Source organism: Parasteatoda tepidariorum, chromosome 3 (genome assembly GCF_043381705.1).
Source record: "Parasteatoda tepidariorum isolate YZ-2023 chromosome 3, CAS_Ptep_4.0, whole genome shotgun sequence".
Taxonomy (NCBI): domain Eukaryota; kingdom Metazoa; phylum Arthropoda; class Arachnida; order Araneae; family Theridiidae; genus Parasteatoda; species Parasteatoda tepidariorum.
The window spans coordinates 102,194,080-102,214,620 of record NC_092206.1 but is presented as its reverse complement, the minus strand read 5'-3'; the positions used below and the strand labels follow the sequence as shown (position 1 = coordinate 102,214,620).

The window sequence follows — 20,541 nt, the reverse complement described above, 5'->3', positions numbered from 1 at the left end:
GGAAACTTTTTGAGATTTCTAACAATTAAGCGGAGGGGCACGTACCCACGCTTCAACGATGCACATGAGTTGCTCTCTCCCAATGGTTGAAGTGAAATATCATTCAGTGTATTTTGTGAAAAACGATTCTGTCACGTAGTTTAAGATCCGATGCCCATTTCTTGAAGTACTTTATCTCCTCCGTACGTTTAAGACACCCTGTGCATTGGTAGGGTAGAAAAAAGTATATAAAAATTTTCTCTTTGTGCTTATCATTAGTTAGTGAAAAGGTCTTAGGAATGAAAGATTTTGAAGCACCTTTCCTATTTGTGTGCAATTACATCATAAGTTTTCATTGATATTATTCTCTGGAAGTTAAAATTTATTTGCATAATACGTAAAAGGGAATTTAATAGTTCTTTTCCAACAGATATGAAGCATGAGTTGACTCTGTGGAAGAAAGCGGCCAAATTGCATTCTGGTTACTCAAAAGACGAAGACGCTATCAGAGCCCTTCTGAAGCGAAAAATGTGTGTCATCGAATCAAAGCTCGAGATGAAAACATTAAAATTTAATGATCCGAAGTATGAAGAGTTCATTACTTTTGCCATCATTTGTTTATTTTTGAGTATTATTAAAATATCTAACATCCACTGTCTTAACAAAATATAAGATGTAATAGCTATGTTATTTTTTTGTTGTATTAAAACACATAAAATTAAATTTTTTTCAAAATTTTCGTGTGGATCGGCTGCTTTTCAAAATTAATAAGCAATATAAAGCTTTTTTCTAAAAATATTATAATATTTTTCTATTATTTCAATTGTTATCCATAGAACTAAATGTCAAACAGTTTTGCAATGCTAATGTTAAGTTGATTGCGATGTTTTAGTATTTTTTTCTGTATTTTTTAACTTTAATGATTGACTATCAAATAGATTTTAATTTAAAAAAAGTAATTCTCTAAATAAGTAATGGAACTTCCTTTTTCCTTAAGAGTCGAAGCAAGTTTTAAATCTAACCAACCATCAAAACAGTAACTGATTCATATCAAACATTTTATAACTACAATTTTTTTTTTTTTTTTTAGAAATAAAATAGAATCGAAAGTAATTTGATTTAAATTAGTGTGGCATCATAAAATTATGTCACAAAAAAATTTCTTCAAAAGATAAAATAATAAGATTTAACTTTTAAAGTAGCCATTTTCGATCAAAATTTAATTTCTAGTGTCACCCCTTTTCTGCAAATATACATTTCTCCATCTTTTTGGCGGATATTTGAATATATAATCTGAAACAGAACCACGTGGTGTAAGGGGACCAATCGTTACGTGACTGAATTACAGTTTGACTTGGAGTTGTCTTACTTCCGATTTACACGAGGCCTGGCAACAGATGAGTGGCGTCACAACAGGTATAGCTTGTCTATAGTAAGAACTCCCCACAAAGTTTAAGGCCGCCATCAAAACAAGAATCGCGCATTTCAGAGAGGGGAGCTTCGGGGATATGAAGTTTACCAGATTGGCTGACTCAGCTGTCAGCAGTTGACTTATTTAATCTGATTTGAGAACATTTTTAAGATTTGCATGGATTTAAAATGATGCATTTTATGCAATCGGTTGCGCAAGCACACAAAAAGAGAAAACATTGAACACATTCTGATATTAAGGGTATTGTAGAGTTTTTTTTATATGTTATTTTATATGTATTTTAATTTCACGCTAGTTTCTCTCTATTTACTATGAATATTCATTGATTTTCAGATGCTTTAATTTTAGAATTTACCATTTTTAAAAAGCAGTTTTTTTTTATTACTTGAATTTTCTGGTAAAAGTGAGAAGTTAAAACTTATTAAATTTAATTTTAAAAGATGATAAAAATTTTGTTCAAGATAGAAATAGTTAATGTTATTTATGCAGGAGAAAATTTCAATGATTTAACCGATCCATTAGAATTTTTTATAACTCTTTGTTTATGTAGTTGATGTGTATTCTCATGTGCAGATAATTTAATCGATAATATTTTGTATTAATAACTTATTTAGCTAATATATACGATAACAACTACATTTTCTCTACTTTTTTCTTTCCTTTAAAGAATTCATTTTTTTTGGGGGGGGGGGTCGAGTTTTTATTTTATTTATAGTTTTTTTAATCATAAATATGTAAATAAATAAGTATATAAATAATAAATAAATAATAAATAAAATAAATAGGTAATAAATTGCATCGTGTTTTATTTTCCCATTTATTTTTTTTCTATAGCGAAAAACAAGTTACCACAACAAGGATGAAATCTAAAACTATCAAAAAAAATTTTTTTATCCACACCCATCAAACCAGCTGAAGCTATCAAAGCTTTTTTTAGTTACATTTTCATTACTATTTCTATTTGCAAATTTATTTTTACTGTTTCTGTGTTCCTTAAAAATCGTTTTACAATGTATAGGAACTTTACAGATGAGTTATGCATTAATAAAATGCGTACATCGAACTATTCGAGCTGCTTTTAAACAATATTAAGAAATTTCATCTCCCATTTATCGACCGTTATTAATAAGAACAATAATTTCAGCATGTTAAATAATAACGATGGAATAATATTTTTAATATTTAGACGTACAATCGCAATGAAAATCAGAAATGATATTGAAAAAACTCCCATATGTTTTTGAAATAAATTTCTCGAAATGGAGACTCTCGAAAAAGTGAAAGGATAAAAAAAAAAAAAAAGGAATCGAAGCTCTAAACAATGTTTCTGATCATTTTTCTTCACTCTAACACAATGAACAGCAGAAAAAGATTCTCTCGCTGACCCGAGCCAAGACTTGTCTTAAACACTCCTACTTGAAGCTGTTATACCCCCACGGATTCCAACACGGATACACCGCCAAGGATTCCGACGAATACCTAGGGGAGTTCTTTACATAGACAAACTAATGCGAAATCCTAATTTTTCACCTACGATTCTCCTAACCTGCTTTCAGGCAAAAAGCATTGTCAAGCGAAGATAACTTTGGGTGGAATACACGTGCATGGTGACTGGTTCTTTGCGTCACGTGGTTAATTTTAGCCTATCCTTGCAAAATAGGGTTCTTAATCTACGGAATAGTGTAAATTTGACGAGAGAATAGTTAAATTGATCTTCGTAGGAGTCGCAAGATTGTTTCCATTTACGCGTAGAATGAGATGTTAGCCCAACAGTGCTTGCCTGAAAGCAGGCTAAGAGAATCGGAGGTGAAAAATTAGGTGCTTTTTGTGATGTCACATGGTTACTGTCAGGGCTCTTGTAAACGGATGTAACAGACACTTTCCAGCAATTATAAGAGCATCATATTACACTGTAAAGACTTCATAAGATGACAAAGAATCCTCAGTCTGACTCCATCCGTCGTTTTTAAATAAGGCCACATGTTAGACTAGAAAGTTTTTATCGAATGGTATTTCGTCATTGTAGTTTTATGGTTTGGAACCACTTTGTCTTCAAATCGCTCACTATTGGTGTTTCCGTGAGTGTCAGGCAATGCATCGAGATCGATGTTGCCCAAAATAAAAAATCATGTGAGGATGGGACAACATCTGTGTCATTAGATAAGTCTGTTTCTCAAGAGGCCGAACTGAACTGTTGGAGGGATGGAGACGGGGGAAAAGAAATTTTTTTTAATTTTCACAAACACACTGTATGATTCATTCTCTCTGCAGTCTTATTGTTCGAAACAACACGAAGCCGTCATCCAATCACCTATTACGGTATTTACGGTACTTTTTCTCTGATAAAATTATAACGTGACAATTCCGCAATCTAGATTTTTTCGAAATATAGTTTAGTATCATACATAAGGTTGATTTTAGATACATGCCTTTGTTTTATGTTATATGCTAAAAAGTACTTTTTAGCCTTCATTAAAACCAGTTTTCATTAGTTGAAACTGTAATAACAATACTAACAATAGCGTAATTTTAAATCTCTGACTCAAAGCTACAAATCGCAAATGCTTGTCATTTTTGAAATAAAATTCTCTAGATGTACAGAAATTCTAAAACTTATGAAATAGTGAGTTTGAATAATGGCATGTTGAATGGGTATAAACTTGCAGGGAAAGAAATATTACTGATTGAAACTAGATATAATAAATGAAACAATTATGTTGCTTTTTTTTCCATGCTTTCAATAATATATATATATACATATATATATTAAAGATCAGTTGGGTTGCTCTCACCATACAACCTTCATCCTTTATTACAAGCGTGTTGAGAATAATAATTGAGAGATTTTGCAAAGCATTTAACGGCAACGCTATTTGAGCTTGACAGTACATGAGCAAAAACTTCATATCTCAGTGTCTCTAAGGTATAGAAAATAAGGTGAGTGTTACGATGAATGAAAGAGAAACTCAATGTAAAATCTCTCTATTCACTAATTGCAGATACTTTTTCTCAATTACTTGTGGAAGTTTGCAGAAATGAAAAGCAGAATCACTAAGAAATATTTATTGAATTATAAATTGCATTTTTTTCCACAAAATAATGCCGTTTTGAGTAACTCACTTTTTTCTTTCCATTTCGAACAGAATATCGGAGGCAGATTATAGAGCGAGTTTAGTAGAATTAACAAATACGGTAAGTTATGGAGAGGCATCCTTATTTATACTTTCAATTCTGTATAAAAATGAGTTTTTTTTATTCATTTATTATATTTTTCTAGCTGAAGATTAAGGATTCTGTGCTTCTCATAAAATCCCTGATCGTTATTGGGATAGTTATTATCCTTTTCTTCTTGGAAAGTTTTCCACAACTTAATCTAAGTTTAGGTACGATTTAAGTTCTTTTTTTTTAAATGCTGCTTTTTCTGAATTTTCTCTCTATTTTCAGTGTGTAATGATGTCAAGAGAACCTTTTGAAAATGTCCAGCTTTAAATCATACAGCTCTATGATTTTTCCGTAACTGAATTCTTCATAGAATAAGTTCTTCAATTCATTTAGACACAATTAACACTATTTTTTTTTAAAATACGTGTATAATATTAGCATTTTGAGGTCATAATCTATGTATGTATACATATTTCTCATGTGGCACCCTAAACCTCTATCTATTGGTAACATAATATTTTCTTAGATTGCCTTAAGCAATAATTTAAGCAGTGTTAAAAAATAAATTTTAAGTTAAGTGTTTAGTTTAAAAATTTTTTTATGTAGCGACCCCCCTCTATTTATGACCACTTTTGTGAGGCACGGAATTTTTTCCATAGACTTTGTGTTGTGAAAACCTTTAGGCGACGCCATCAAAACCTCTCTTGACAAAGTAGGTAAAACCTCTGCACCAAATTTGGAAAAGATCTAATAAGGAAACAAGAAAAATATCAAAGCAAAAAATATGAACAAAACAAATAAGTACGTTAAATGTATTCAAAATATTTGCGTGAGGTTCTTATTTGGAGAGCTCTTTTTGACGATCTCTGAAAAAGATCTACAACCTCATGTTGCATTCAGAGTCTAAAGACGATGTTTTTAGTGATGTATTTCTGAAATGAAAAATTAAATAAGAAAAAAAAATATTTTAGAAATATTTTATAGATTTTTATATATATTCAGTCAAACCTCGATATCTCGAACTTGAAGGAAGAGGAGAAAAAACTCGAGATACCGAAAATTCGAATTATTGAAAATCGCATGTTATCGATGGTAGAATAAAGGAAAATGCTCTTTAAATACCTTATTTACTATTCCATATTTATTCTAAAAACACTTTTTGCACTTTCTTTTAAAAAAAGATTCAATTGTTGTTTGCTTTAGAGATGTGTAAGGAAATTTGTCTGTAACACTTTCAAAGTGGACTATAGCTTTAAATGTCTCCTGTGACATATTTGGCTGCCTGTCAATAAATCTCCTTACAGTGTCCACTGCAAAAAGTGCTTGTTAGTTAGTAACATTCGCGAGGGGGGGGGGAGTAAGTCTTCGATTTCCTCGTCCTCTTCTTCTGATAGTTCACAAGAAGCTTTCGTTTGAGCNTGCAGTTTGAATTTTTTATTTTCCTCATTTTCGGGGGCTATCTTCGCATAGCTATGAAATTCCATGTCGTCAAGTTTCATGAGTCCGGTCAATCTGTCCCAATCGTTTTCGGTGTAGTTTTCATCAGAATTAACGATATTTATTGTTTGACTACTTTCGTGACCTTTCCAGCCTTCTTGAAGTCATTCATTATCGTAGAGAAAGACACATCATTCCATGCCACTGACGTCTTTATGTACATTTTTTAAAAAAAAGTTTATCATTTTGAGAATTGGTTTTATATTCTTAAATTTTTTTATTCTTTTTGGAATAGTTTTTCATTTTCAGAAGAAAAATCTACACTATTTATGGAGGAAAAAAATTCAAGTTATCGAGGGATTAGAAAAAAAAATTCGTGAAATCAAGTTTTTTTTAACATTGAGTTAAAAAAATAGGAAAGGTTATAGGAAATTTGAAGGGAATTTTTTTTTCTTCGAGATATCGAAAAATTCGTGAAATCGAGGTTCGACTGTATATTGAAAAATTTGAAAAATTTCCCGTTCATGTAAGTTCATTTGAATTCGCTACTCGCTTTATAGATTTCATTTCATGTTTTATTCTGTTTCTTTCTTTATATTTTATTTTCTGTTTTTACGTGATATTTTTACTTATTGTTTTTTATTTTATTTATTGTAATTTTTCTGTAAAATTTTTTGAGTACTCCTCATACTATTGTATTGATATATTTTTGCTTTGGCTGTATTGATGCAATATTAGAAAGCCCATTTTTTTGAGAATATAATCGTGCGAGCTGATGAAAAGATTACATCTTTTATTTTCCGGATTGTTTTAAAAATTTTTGTCCTTTTCTTCGGAATTTTTTTTGTTCGGTTTCTTGTTATTTTTATTATTATTTTTCTTTTTTTCCCCTTGTTTCATTGTTCTGTAATTTTTCCCTTGTTTATATATATATATATATNAATTTTTTTAATTAATTTTAAATTGCTCTAAAAATTCTGTTTAATTTTATTGTATATTTTTTAAGCAAACAAGTAAAACAAAAAAATTGCTTTTGTAATAAAAATGTCCATATCTCCATAAATATATATATATATATATATATTTAAACAGCACGTAGTGGAGTATTAAGATGAGTTTTCTATCTCATCTCGCGACAGAGACAGAAATAATTTTAATACTTCTGCTGAAATATTTCGAACTCATACTTTTGTGTGATTGCACGTTTGTGTGATTTTGATTTAATGACAGATTTTAAATGAATACTAAAATTCAATTGCTAATTTTTATAATTATTACATAATAACTATTGCTAGAATAATTAAAAATTGAAATCAAAGTACTTCCGCACGGACAACTTCTAGACAGTGAAAAAATTTGGTTAATGTATATTGTTTAAAACCAATTATGCCGTTAGGATTGGAGAAGGGATTGAATAATATTTAAATACAGTTGTGCTGTGCATTTGGTTTTTGTACCATTGAAGTTTATATGTTGTACAAGATAATTTTGAAAGGTGACCAAGCTGGTTAGTATCGGAATAATAATGCTTAAAACTTAGTTTAATAATTTTTAACAGAATTAAGAAAGATTTTGTATAAAGAAAAAGTAAAGATAGCACAAAAAAACAGGACGTAAAAAAAAAGAAGAAATGTTTTAAGCTACAGCGAATGTTAACAATCCTCTTCATAGTAGACAGAAAAGAGTTGAGTGACTCAGAATGAGACGGAAGTGAGTTACTGCCTGCGAATAATAAAGAGCCTGATTTGTCTAGATTGGAAAGATATGTTAAAAATATTTATAAGTACAATTAAAAAAAATAATTTTTATACATAAAAAGCACTTCGCAAATTCTGAATATTTTTCTTATTGTTTCGTTATTAATCTCATTTCATTCAGCATATAAATTGACATCGAGACAATACCTCACTTGTCTATATAGCAGTATGTAAGTTTCTTCCTACGTCATACGCGAGGCTGTGAAACCTATGTCCCGCACTATAAGGAGGGTACTTAGGAGTTGTTCGCAGACTGAGATTTTTGATTGGATACCCCATTTAAACTCTATTTTTAATGTACTCATTAGGAATAAGACCTAACAGCTACTTTTTACACACACCCATCTAAGTACATTCAAAAGAATAATTTCAGCCTATGAGTTCGAAGCAGACTATTTACTTGAAAGACTGACCCACTAGTCGATAAAGGAGAGCAGTACAAAATATATTTTGATTTCTTTTAAAAAGTTTTCAATGTTGCCGTTTAAACAATGCGCACTACTTTTCATCCTTCTAAACTAAAAATGAGAACTGTTTCTTAGAAAGCAGTTCATTTTTATTATTTAAAGCGGAGTAAGAAATGAATTATGACAAGTTAAAACGTGTTTCTAAGGCTTCAAATAAATACATTTCTCTCTTTTATGAAATGATGTTTTGTAGGCTGGATCGCCATACTTGGTGCCATATTTTTGTTAGTGTTGGGTGACTTTGAGGAACTGGAGAGTATTCTGGGAAGAGTTGAGTGGTCCACTCTGGTTTTCTTCGCCGCCCTCTTCATAGTCATGGAGGTAATCATTTGGAAGTGTTAATTGTATGTTTTTAATGCACTGACATTTTTTGAATGAGTGTGTAACAGGTTTATAGGTTGCGTGCAATAGAAAGATGAACTCTAGCAACAAAAATTCAAAGTCGAGATTTTTAAAGATTTGCATTTCTGTACAGAATTGTAACAATTTGTTTCTCTTCAAAAATACACTTTTATTTTATCAGTTTTTTGACGTTCTCTTTTAGCGTTGTTTTTTGAATTTCATATTAGTTTATGCCTCTTATACTAATAGCTTTTTTTCTCTCTCGTAGATTTTTTGTATATTTCAACATGAAACACAACTACCATGCAAAATAAGCTTGTATCTTTTAAAAAAAACGCAGTCTTCCCTCGGTGCATCTATTTAAAAAGCTAAGGAATGAATCAAATGAGATGAAGAAAAACGTGATTTTTAGTAATAAGAAATTTTCAAATAAATTTGTAATCAGGTGTGTATTAGAGATTGCAGAAGGTCACGAGTGACTAAGTAACGTATCTAATTGTGATCATCAAGTTATAAGACGTGCATGTGTGATAATCTATTGCAAAAGCAATGTTTATGAGTGAAAAAAAGACAACGCTATTTTATTTGTTGATAATAGGTTTTTAAAATTTTACATTCTATTTATTTTTTAAACTTTTTTAATGAAGGCTTTTTTTTCTAGATTATCCTTATAGCGCATAACTTTTTGATAAAAATTTGAATGGGTAGTCAGGTTAAAATACGGCATTGCTCTGTGTGAGCTTTTCCAATCAATTTTTTGCATTGTTAATGAGCGATGATTATGGGTCCCAATAAGACATTGCATCGAAATAATGGACGTGCGCTTCAATATGATATCTAGGAATCCTTAGGCATTATTATTGAATTACATAAAGCGTTTTTATTCTCTTTTATACTTTTCCATGCAGAATTCTTGAAACAATATTATTGCAAAATATTTCCCAATGAATTTATCACGTGAAAACCACCACACCAATGCATTTCAAATTGTGTTTGCAAAAATATGCACTAATAGAATCAGTTTTTCCTCCTTTAAGAAATCTATTATTTTGAGCATTTATTGTAAATGTTAGTTCAAAAATAATTTTTCCACGCTGTATTAAAAACACTTTCAACTCTCAATATAACATACTGTTTTAAAATCTGTCGTTTTAGTAATATAAGTTTACGAATAATGGAAATTTAAGAACATCCTGCAAGTAAAGATGAATTCCAAACGTTTAAAAAATTAGATCACACTGATTCAGCTTTCATAAACCAAATCTTTCCGTATACAGCTATTTTTAAAAAAAAAATATCAATCTAAAAAGAAAATATTTCGAATATTTTCGTGCTCGTAAAAGCAAAGTTTGTAAAAATGCCATTTTTGTTTCAAATTTAAACAGCAAGAATCGGACAAAATGGTTGGTCATATTTATCCAGAAATTAATAAATGTTTATAGTTAACGATGTTTAATGTTAGTGTTAATAATAAGGAGAAAAATAGCTGCTCTAAGATAACTGAAACTATAAAATTTAGCTTCCATGTCAGGTCAATTTATCCTTTTAAAATGACATTGATGCCGATTAACAAAACACAAAGAGTGAGACTATAAAAACACGAATTAGTTTAAAGTTGATGTTTGTTTTTCAGGCTCTTTCGAGGTTAGAACTTGTGTATTACATTGTGAGCACTACTCAGGATATCATCAATTCTGTGGATTCAGAACACAGGCTCCTGGTGGCTATCGTTATTATCCTTTGGACATCCGCTCTCTCGTCCAGTCTCATCGACAACATTCCCTTCACCACGGTCATGGTAAGACACAGCAATTATTTGTGTATCAACTTATAGAATCATTTTATCCTTATGACTAATTTGCATTATTATTATGAAAGTTATTTATTTTAATAAGACTAGAGGTCTTCCTGTCAACGACACAAACTTATGTCACGATGCCGTTAGCCTTGGATATTACTCTATCTGCCAATACTTTCATTTAATGAGTTATTTAAATAATTTTTAATGTAGTTGAAGCATTCCAGAGGGAATAAACAAACTAATCTCCTTCTAGGAGTTACGTTACACATATATTTTAAAAACAAAAATTTCCACTGCACTAAAAATTGAGCTTTGGTGGCTCAGGGGCATTTGCCTTCCAATGAGGTGAACCGGATTTGAATCCCAGCGAGGCGAATTACGTACCCAGTTCGCACTGATCACTAAAATATCCTCAGGGGTTGGCGGATCATGGATTCGAATTCCCTAGCCATCAGGCTAGCCGTGGGAGATTTTCATGGTTTTTCTCACCATGTACCGCAAATACGGGTAAGTTCCATCAAAAAGTCCACCAGGAAGGCAAATTTCTCCCAATACTTGATCCAAGAGTTCCCTTTTCTTCTGGATTGGGTACAAAATTACGAGGCTACAGAATTGAACACACTAATAGTCGTAAACCCGAAATTGGGTCAGCTGTTCAATGACACTTATAAAATAAAATTTTAAAAACTGGATCCGAAATGATTTCAGTACACACAGCTGTCGAAAAATATCCTCTGTAATAGATAAATCTTAGGTTAGAGTCCCCTAGCCGTCAGGCTAATCACTGAAAGTTTTTGTGGTTTTCCTACCATATAGCGCAAATGCGGGTTAGTTCCATCAAAAAGTCCTTCACGAAGATAAAATTTCTACCAATACTTAATACAGGAGTTGTCTTGTCTTCTGGAAGGGGTTTAAAATTACAAGGCTACGGAGCTGAACATTGGTTGCCGTAAACTGAAAATTCGATCTGTTGTTCAATGACTGTTATAAAATAAAAATATCTTAAAAATTGATTAAATAGGTATTAATATTTAGGTTAAACTTTCACCACGCCTAAATTATAAATTGGTTCAAATACTACGGCAGTATCTAAATTCATTACTCTCTAAGAGAAGAATAATAAACATCAAAAGTTCATAATTCATAAATTGTTTTTCTCTATTACTTATCGCTATATATAATAAAGTTAGATGATTCAATTGGGTCTGATTGCCCAATAACACATTGGCGTGCGTATGCTAATCTATCACTGTGGAGCAGAAACGTTTTAAACAGTTTAGGATGATTTGTTTCCGATGTCACGGACACAAGCAATCTTTTTTAGAAATTTGATAATGACGCTGAATAATTTAAATTTTGATTTCCAACAACATTTTGGGACATATATTTCCGTACAGATGACCTAAGTCGTAGTAATCCCTTTTTGTAACCCTTGCTACACAAAATAAAAATGTTAGACTAAAAGAGTCGAACGTTTCTTGATTAAAAACAAAAATTACTTTCTTTGAAAGAAGTTTTTATGAATTGTGTTGTTCTTCTCTTCTTGTGTGAAGGTGCAAGTGATTTGTGACATTTCAAGCAATGAGAAACTTCCACTTTTTCCTCTTGTTCTATCCTTGGCACTGGGAGCTTGCTTCGGAGGTTAGTTTTAATTCTTTCTTTTTTCCCTTTTCTTCCCAATAGAGATTAAGTCAAAATAAAAGCCCCATCTTCTTCGAAGATGGGATGCTTGATGAAATCAGTCATGCCATTGGACTCGTGTAAAAGATGTACTACGCAAATACTTAAAAATTATTTCATTAAAGATGCATGCAAAGGTTTTATGAGCAAGTTTTGATTTCTTCAAATGATTCGTTATGAGGCTTACATCAAGATAATGGCGATAGCAGACGGGCTGTTAAATCAATCATGTCATTGGACATGAGGGGAACCTGACATGATATGAGATTTGGGGATCGCCGAGTCAAGGCCTTAATAACAAACGTGTTATTATTTTTCTGGTCATTTTGTTTTTGAAATAATGCTGATGTCAGTTAGACGTCAACTATTCAAAACTTGCTTACATTTCCCCTGTTTATACGTATATTTTAATGAAAACATTTGTGACATATTGAGAAATATCACCTTAGTCCAGTAATTTTATATTTAAAAAAGGATATTTCTATGTTAGAAATTAACACTCAAGATTTTTTTCGCAGAAAGCTTTGTCAGGTTATTATAAATGCTCCCTGAAAACTCATTTTCTCTCCTTTATAAGCTTACCCTTTTTGAAGGAAAATGGAGTGAGCTGAGGGGGACATTTGAATTTTTCTAAACAGGCTGCGAAGGCACTGTTTCCATTGCATTTTTTCACACTGAATAGATTGAGAACAAGTTCGAGATAATCAAACTAATAGTTTAGAAGTTATAAGGGTTTTATATACAAATTTATACTTGCACCTATTTACATATCTGATATTGCAATCTATGAACAGAGCAAGTGAGACATTTGCTCTGTTGTATTTTTTACGCTAAAGCAAATGAAACTATACACAAGCCAATAGAAAGTACAGTTCAAAAGTTGCAAGCGTTATCTATTATAAAAAGTACTATTTTTGGCACAAGTTAGTACACTTTTTACCTTTCTATGTCAAGGCGACCTGAACATGTGAGGTGTATTTTCCGATTAATTTACACTGAATTGAATGAAATAAAATTCGATCTCACAGAATATAGTTTTGAAATGATAAGAGTTTTCCTCATAGCAACTACCATTCAAAATAATACAAAAAATAAATCATACAAAAAATAAATCATTTCAAATTTTTAAATATTAGCTCATTCTAATCGTGTCTTGTCTCTTTCAATCAATTGAGAAAAAATAAGCAGGAAACAATACTTCACTTGTCTATACAGCAATGTAGAGTGTGTAAATAATTGCAAGTACAAAATTGTACATAAAACACTCATTATTCTTCTTCTGATCATCTCGAGAATTGGCTCATTCAATTCAGCGTAAAAAAATTTCACCAGAAACTTCACATTAATTCAGATAGTCCTTGTACAGCAATGCAAAGTAAATAAATACGTTAATACTTATCAAAAGAAGTACATTTTATACAGAAGAGCCTTTGCAACTTTTGAGTTATTTGTTCTATTGACTTTTGTCTAGTCTCATTCGATTTAGCGTAAGAAAACACTGCCTCATTTGCTTGTATGGCAACATCAGATGCGTAAATGAGTACAAATTTATAATTTTTGTACACAAAACCCTTATTGCTTATAAACTGTTTCTCCGATCGCGTAAAGATTGGTCTTAATCAGTTTCAGAAAAATTGTGTACTTCGGAAACAGTACCTCACTTGCTTGCTTAGAAGAAATTCAATTCTTTCTCTCAAATCACCCACATTTCCCTAAAAAAAATGGGAAATGTATACGAGAGAGCAGGAGAGTTTTCTGATATAATTTATGCGAAATTAACAAAGCTATTGTCAAATATTGTTTTGGGTATTGATTTTTCCTAAGAAAAGTCTGATTTTACTGGACCACCTATGAAATTGAGACATTCATTTTGACCTACCCTGTACATGGTGCTTATATTTATAGTTGCTCTTTCAAAAGGGAGTAAAAGAAAAATCACCACTGGTCAGAATGACCTGATTCTTTGTCCGAATATACGTGGAGCAAAGAAAATTTGTTTGTGTGAGGGAAAAAATACTTCAAAAGTTGATCGATAGATAAGGTTGTACCAAGATTCACGTTGGACGTTGTACTTTATTACCACAAGCAGAAATAGTTTCAAAAAAATATGCCAATTTAAAGACGTGACTTACTTGCACATGGCACTTCTGAAGGCTGGGAAAATGCAGTTCCTGCTACCATAACTCTATCATTGAAGTTCTTGGAGTTATAAGAGAGAGACATACGCAGCAAACTATTATAGATTATTAAAGCTGCGAACACGCAACTAAATCTATAATAACCATTGTTTTGAAAGTTTTCACGTAAGAAGAAACGAAGAGGTGTTTAATTTCCTTTGAAACATTCTGTTTGTCCACTGCCTTTCAGTTACATCGCAACATCTCAATAAAGTGGAATATCTGTTGAGAAAATATTAATAGAGTGTCAATATCTTTTACAAATTTTTAAATATTGCATAAGGAAGTGGTACAGTTTAATTTTTAATTTTTTTTACATAGTATAGGATACATGTATTTCGTCACATAACAAAGCTCACTAGACTCAAATAGTGACATATTTATCCGCCATAAAACTGCTCAAAAGGTTTTTTGAATCGAATATCTTAAACTTCTTGAAATTTTTCATTGACATTAAAAATTCCAGCCAATGAGAGCAATTATATTTTTTCATAGACAATTGCTTTGTAGGCGGCATGTGAACAAAAAAAATAATATTTATTTATGCTATATAATTATACCGAATAATGTCAATTATTTTGGAGGCTGATCACTCGTATTGAATAATTTGTCCCTATGCTTCATCACTCTTTAAAAGGTTTTCTGAATTATAGTTTTGGAAGCATGTTTTTTTATTTTTTTCCCTCACGTTAAGTATCATTTCGTCATAACTGACCGTCTTTTGAGGGGTGTTTTAATGAATGCACGGAAAAGAACATTATTTGACATTATTTATTTGTAAGTATTCTTTTCCTTTAAATGTAATAAATGTTTGAGAATATCAAAGTTTTTATAAATAATGTAATTTTTATTTTCAAGGGCTGTTTGCAAAAGTGGTTTTCCGCATCGTGCATATAAAAATGTTAAGCTTATTTATTATTCAATTAATCTGTATTCTGAAATATAACGTAATAGTAAAAATGCTTTATTTTATTTATTTTATTTCATGATTTATTGCAAATGGAGCGTGTGATAGTTTTTGTCATTTCGCACTGCCACTGAAATTTTTTCAGATAAGACAAATGTCTGGATTCAAATGTCCTTAGTCATTTCAGAGTATTTAATATGAAAGCACAAAATATTATTAACATTTTTTTACTTCAGCTTCAAAAGATACATAATAAATTTGGTGAAAGAATTTCCTCGTAAATTAAACATTTTCATGAACGAAAATGGAGTTAGAATTTATAATTCGCAATTTAAGTCCCAAATTATTATTTTTCATTTATTTAAATCTTACACTATGAAGTAGTTTTATAACTTTTAATTATTTAATTTAATTTTTTTAAGTAATTTTATAGCTTTTCATGAATTTTACAAATTTGATGTAATTTGTAATAAACTTTTAAAGGGCCAATATATCCCTCTGTTTGTTGAATGCAAAATTTTATTTCAAAATTTTAAAGTCAAAATATTAGTTTAAAACCAAATGTTCCATTCTTGAAACATTGGCATTTTTAAGACTATTTTTAGATTGCGAGTTATGCTGCGTGTGTTTCAATCGGTTGATATTATGGCACTTATTCCAGAGATATTTGAATGAAAAAAAGGGGATAAATGTTATTCATTTCAACTAAACATAAATTTTTCTGGTGACTAAAAATGCAGTGATAGTGACATAATAATGAGAAAGCAATTCACTCTTTCATCTCTCACTCTCTCTTTTGCTATTCTAACTATTGGAAATATATCTCTTTTTTAACTATTGAAAAAAATAAATTTCTGATAAAGTGATTGCTTTTAGGGGTGCGATGTACTTCGTTTGCGTTATTTGACAATGGATGAGTTAAAATTTAACATTAAATAGGTTTCTCAATTTTTTCCAACAATGATATTGAATAGATTCCTGCTATTAATAGTTTTTCCTTTCTTATTTATTTTACTCTTCTGATAAATTTTGCTGTTACCGATTGGATCAAAGTGTTTTCCTCTCATCCCATGTCTAACAGAGGATTTGAAGGAGTTTATTTCCTGATACAGTTTTGGTAAATATTATCATTTGGATAAATATTTGTCAGCCAGGAGTTCTAATGTATACAGATGAAAATAACTCAGAGCCTGTTATTATAGTTGAAAGTAACATTGGAGATGATGAAGCAGAAAATCAAGTCAATTGCAAATAAAAACGAAAGAGAGAAAACCAAATTATAAATCGAATAAGGAAGTAAAATTTGATGAGCCAACAGAATTGAAAAAGAAGGAAACAATTTTGAAAAATTATCGTGAAAGCATGAATTGTGCTTGTCTTTGCGTGCTTTAAAAACTATTTCTGAAAAATATGTAGATTTTATTGTCAGTATACAATACTTTTATGCTTTAAAAAAGCAATTAATATGCTTCCCAAAAATATATTTTACATCTTTATGGGCTTCCAAATCGATACCGTTTTGTTTTGAGAGAAGATACCGAACCGTTGAAGCGACCACAGTCAGTAAAAAAGACTCCCTGTCAAACATCAATGTTCCAAAAATGGAACATCGTTAAGAACACACTTATTTTATTTTATTGTCTTTAGATGCTCATTAGTAGTGAATTTATCAAATTTGATTTACCCTTTCTTAATTCGGCATTTAAGCAGTCAAAATATTCAAGACATTTATTTTAAGGTAAAAACAAATTTTAATTCGTCTGTTATCAGAATTTTCCAACATGTTATTTTGACAGTTCCTATCGTTGAGGTTTCGATTTCTTTTCATTCAATTTTTACCCAAGAACAATTTTAAAAATAAATTAATTTCATTTGTGTATATTTTATTTAAGGAAACGGGACTCTGATTGGTGCTTCTGCAAATTTGGTGACAGCCGGAGTGGCGGAACAGCACGGCTACAGGTTTTCATTTTACGATTTTTTCAGGTGGGTATTCTAATAGTTCAGAACTGTTATTCATCTAGATGAGCATTCTTTTTTTTTTCAAAAAAACCTTTATAAAAAAATTAAATGCATGCATTCTGAAAAAATCTGATTTATAAACAATTCATTGAATTTCCCCACATGCACTAATATAAATTTTATGGTTTTGTAAAACAATAGTTCTTAATCTTTTATTCTGTAAAGAAAAAAAAACTTGTGATATGTATAAGTACCAAAGAAAAAGTTAGGAAGATCAAACAGGCAAATAACAAAGTAGATAAAAAGAATGATAGTATCCCAGGGTCAAAATAAAAATTTAGGCTGAATCAATGAGCTAAATTAAAAATATAGAGAAAACATGGAAAATAACAAAGATAAATGAAAAGAGAAGAAAAAATAATTATGAAAGTAAAATATTTTTAAAAATATTTAAGAATGAAATTTGAATAAAAAAAATATTAAAATGCCGGAAAACAAAATAATAAAAACATATAATCTCTTCATCAGCTCACACGATTATATCCGCAAAAAGGAGTGCTTTCTAATTTTGTATCAGTATGAAGCAAAATATTTCAATGCAATAGTGTGAGGAGCACTCAAAAAAATTGAAACGAAAATAGAACACATTAAGTTAAAAATATATACGAAATAAAACATATTAAACAGAAAACAAATTAAAATGTAACGAAAATATAGAACAAAACACAAAACGAAATACACTGGTGAAATAAATGAAGATAATTTGCATATTTTATTGAATTTCATGAAAAGAACTGTACTGAATGTAAAACCACTGCAAGGCCTGTATATCTGTTAGAGGGGTCCATATTAACCAATTTTTTTGTGTGGTTATTCTGCAACCGCTGTTTCATGCCTTCCGACTCCAATGAATGTTGCGCACGATCATGAGTGTGTATTACAATTGTTGAATGGTTATTTAATTTGTATTGTATCAGTGTATTTCATGAGAATCGATCCTGTAGTTCTAGAGATAATCAGCCAAGTTTGCAAATTCTCTTAATTTCTTACTCCAGAGTAGTGAAGTGAATTCAAGTGAACTTACACCTACCGAAATCTTTCAAGAATGATTTGAAATATTTTCATAATATGATTACCAGTTTACAAAATATGAAATCAGAAGAGCTAATAGAGGTTAGAAGCGTAAATAGAGGGGAATCTCTTATAGCACTTTCTTACTGCAGTATTGAAGCGCGTTTGGTTTGTTAGTTACCTTGGATTGCCCAAAAATGAATGTGCGCAATGTAATAATATTGCACTGGATAATTTAAAGTTTATAATTGATGAGGTTGATATTTAATTATACAGTTTCAATGATTTCAGAAAACTAACATTTTTTTAAAAAGAAGAAACATGATTTGCCCCTTTTGCCACTGATTTGCCCGAATTGGATTTGTACATGGTAAAAATATGACTAACAAAGAAGTTTTTAGTAAATTTATTAATAATTATCTAACAATTAACTCAATGACTTTATCTAGAACTTAATTACATGAGTTGGGTATCCATTGAATATTTTATCAAATTTTGAAAGAATTTGGTTATTTGTTTTTTGGATAAATAAACATTAATACACATTCTCTTAATTCTATTCATTTGATTAAAAATGGTATTCAAATAAATGTTTTTAGAAGCACTAGATTTCCAACTAATTAGTTTATTTCTATTAAACTAAAATAATTTCTTTTATCGTATAAATCAACAAGGCAGATATGTTTTCCTCTTCTAATACCTATATCAAAATTTTTTTAATTGACATTATAATCATGATTACGTAGCAAGATTAATTCCTCGGGGTAAATATTATTCAACAAAATTGTATAATCTGGAAAATTAAAGATAGTTACTCATCAATAAATCTAGAAACAAACTTAATATTAAGAACATAATTTTTTTCGTAATAGTTTAAAAATAAATTAGCTATAATAGAGATGAAAAATTAGATTCTGGTGGTATTCCATCAATTTGAATAAAAGTATGTTTTCTTTTGTGAAGATAAGTATTAAAGAAACAAAAATTAGTAAAAAGTTCCCAATAATCAAAATCGCAGTTAAGGATATTTTTAAAATCGTAATAATAACTCAAGAGAACATCTTTTAGTTTCAAAAGGAAAATGCTATTGGAAAGATCCTGGAAGTCAAAAGTCGCAAGGGAATTAATTTTATTTTGTTAAATAAATTCTAAAATCGGTTGATTTCTAGTGATAATCCAAGAAAAACTGCCTTTAACAATATAGAAAAATTTTATTTATGTAGTTAGAGAAAATGGTGCCAAGTTTAGTTAGGTAAATATTAAACCTACTTGTGATTGTTATAAATTTGATAGGAATATTATGAAATAAGTAAGGAAATTGTATGTTGCTAATTTTAATTTTTAGCCACTTACATAAATCTAAGGTTTCTTACAATGATAATATTATTATCTAAATTACTAAGCTCAAAATGTTTACTATTTTTTAATTCCTTATTTAAAAGTTCAACATAGAATTTTTTACATTAGAAAACATAACTATTGTTAGCTTTGCCTATGGGGGTAGTTATAAAATTTTTTGTAGTTGCTTAATTAATCGATCAATTTTAGAAAAATGTGTTGAATTGTTATTGTTATTTAAATTTTCCTTATTATTGGAAGCAAATTTTTTTTAAAGTAATAATAACAGCCCATTTCCATTCTGCTAACATATCTAAAGGTGAAAATCATCTATTTGATGTCTGTAAGCAAAAAATATTGCGTTTATTAAGAAAGTATTTTAGATGGTAAATGGTATATATGGTAAATGGTCCTAAGTTTTGTGCCTTTTATTATTAAATTTGTAAGTTATAAGTTTTCTATATTTTTTAAATTATCAGTAATAATATGTTTATGATGTTTATCAGTAAGGCGCGGATTTTGATGACATTTGAATTTTTTTGCATTTTTTGCATTTTTGGACATTTTGGTCTTTTAGAGCATTTTTTTAGATTTATAGAGCATTTTTCTTTAAATTTTTGGGCGTATTTTGCATTTTAATGCATTTTTTTAAGTTTTTTGTTAATTTTTCCAATTTTTATTATTTTTTATCAATTTTCATTATTACACTGGCTTCTAAACAATGAAGAAAATCTATAGGATAATAACAGGTGAAGCAAAATCTTTTCAAATTGAAGAAGAATTGTCAGTAAGTGAGACCGTCTTTTTCAAGTACACACCTATAACATCAGTAGACGTTGAAAGAAGCTTCTGCAGGAATGAAAATTTACTTTCAGACAAGAGACGCTCGTTTACATTTCAAATTATCAAAAAACATTTAATAATCCAATGTAATTCTGATATTTAGTAATATTATGAGATGGAAGTTGTTATATCCATTAAAGTTTCTATACAAAATAAAAATATTTTGGTGTCAATATATTTTCCTTT

General features: G+C 29.9%; 1 protein-coding gene across 1 annotated transcript in view; it reads left to right on the top strand.

Moving 5' to 3' along the window:
- Positions 1-20,541, top strand: part of LOC107437251 (P protein-like) — a 78,620-nt gene that overhangs the window by 54,341 nt on the left and 3,738 nt on the right. The window contains exons 12-18 of the mRNA XM_016049183.4: positions 410-563; positions 4,555-4,603; positions 4,689-4,794; positions 8,428-8,555; positions 10,210-10,374; positions 11,931-12,018; positions 17,034-17,127. Coding sequence (XP_015904669.2) covers positions 410-563; positions 4,555-4,603; positions 4,689-4,794; positions 8,428-8,555; positions 10,210-10,374; positions 11,931-12,018; positions 17,034-17,127 — 784 coding nt within the window. The remainder of the gene's footprint in view (positions 1-409; positions 564-4,554; positions 4,604-4,688; positions 4,795-8,427; positions 8,556-10,209; positions 10,375-11,930; positions 12,019-17,033; positions 17,128-20,541) is intronic.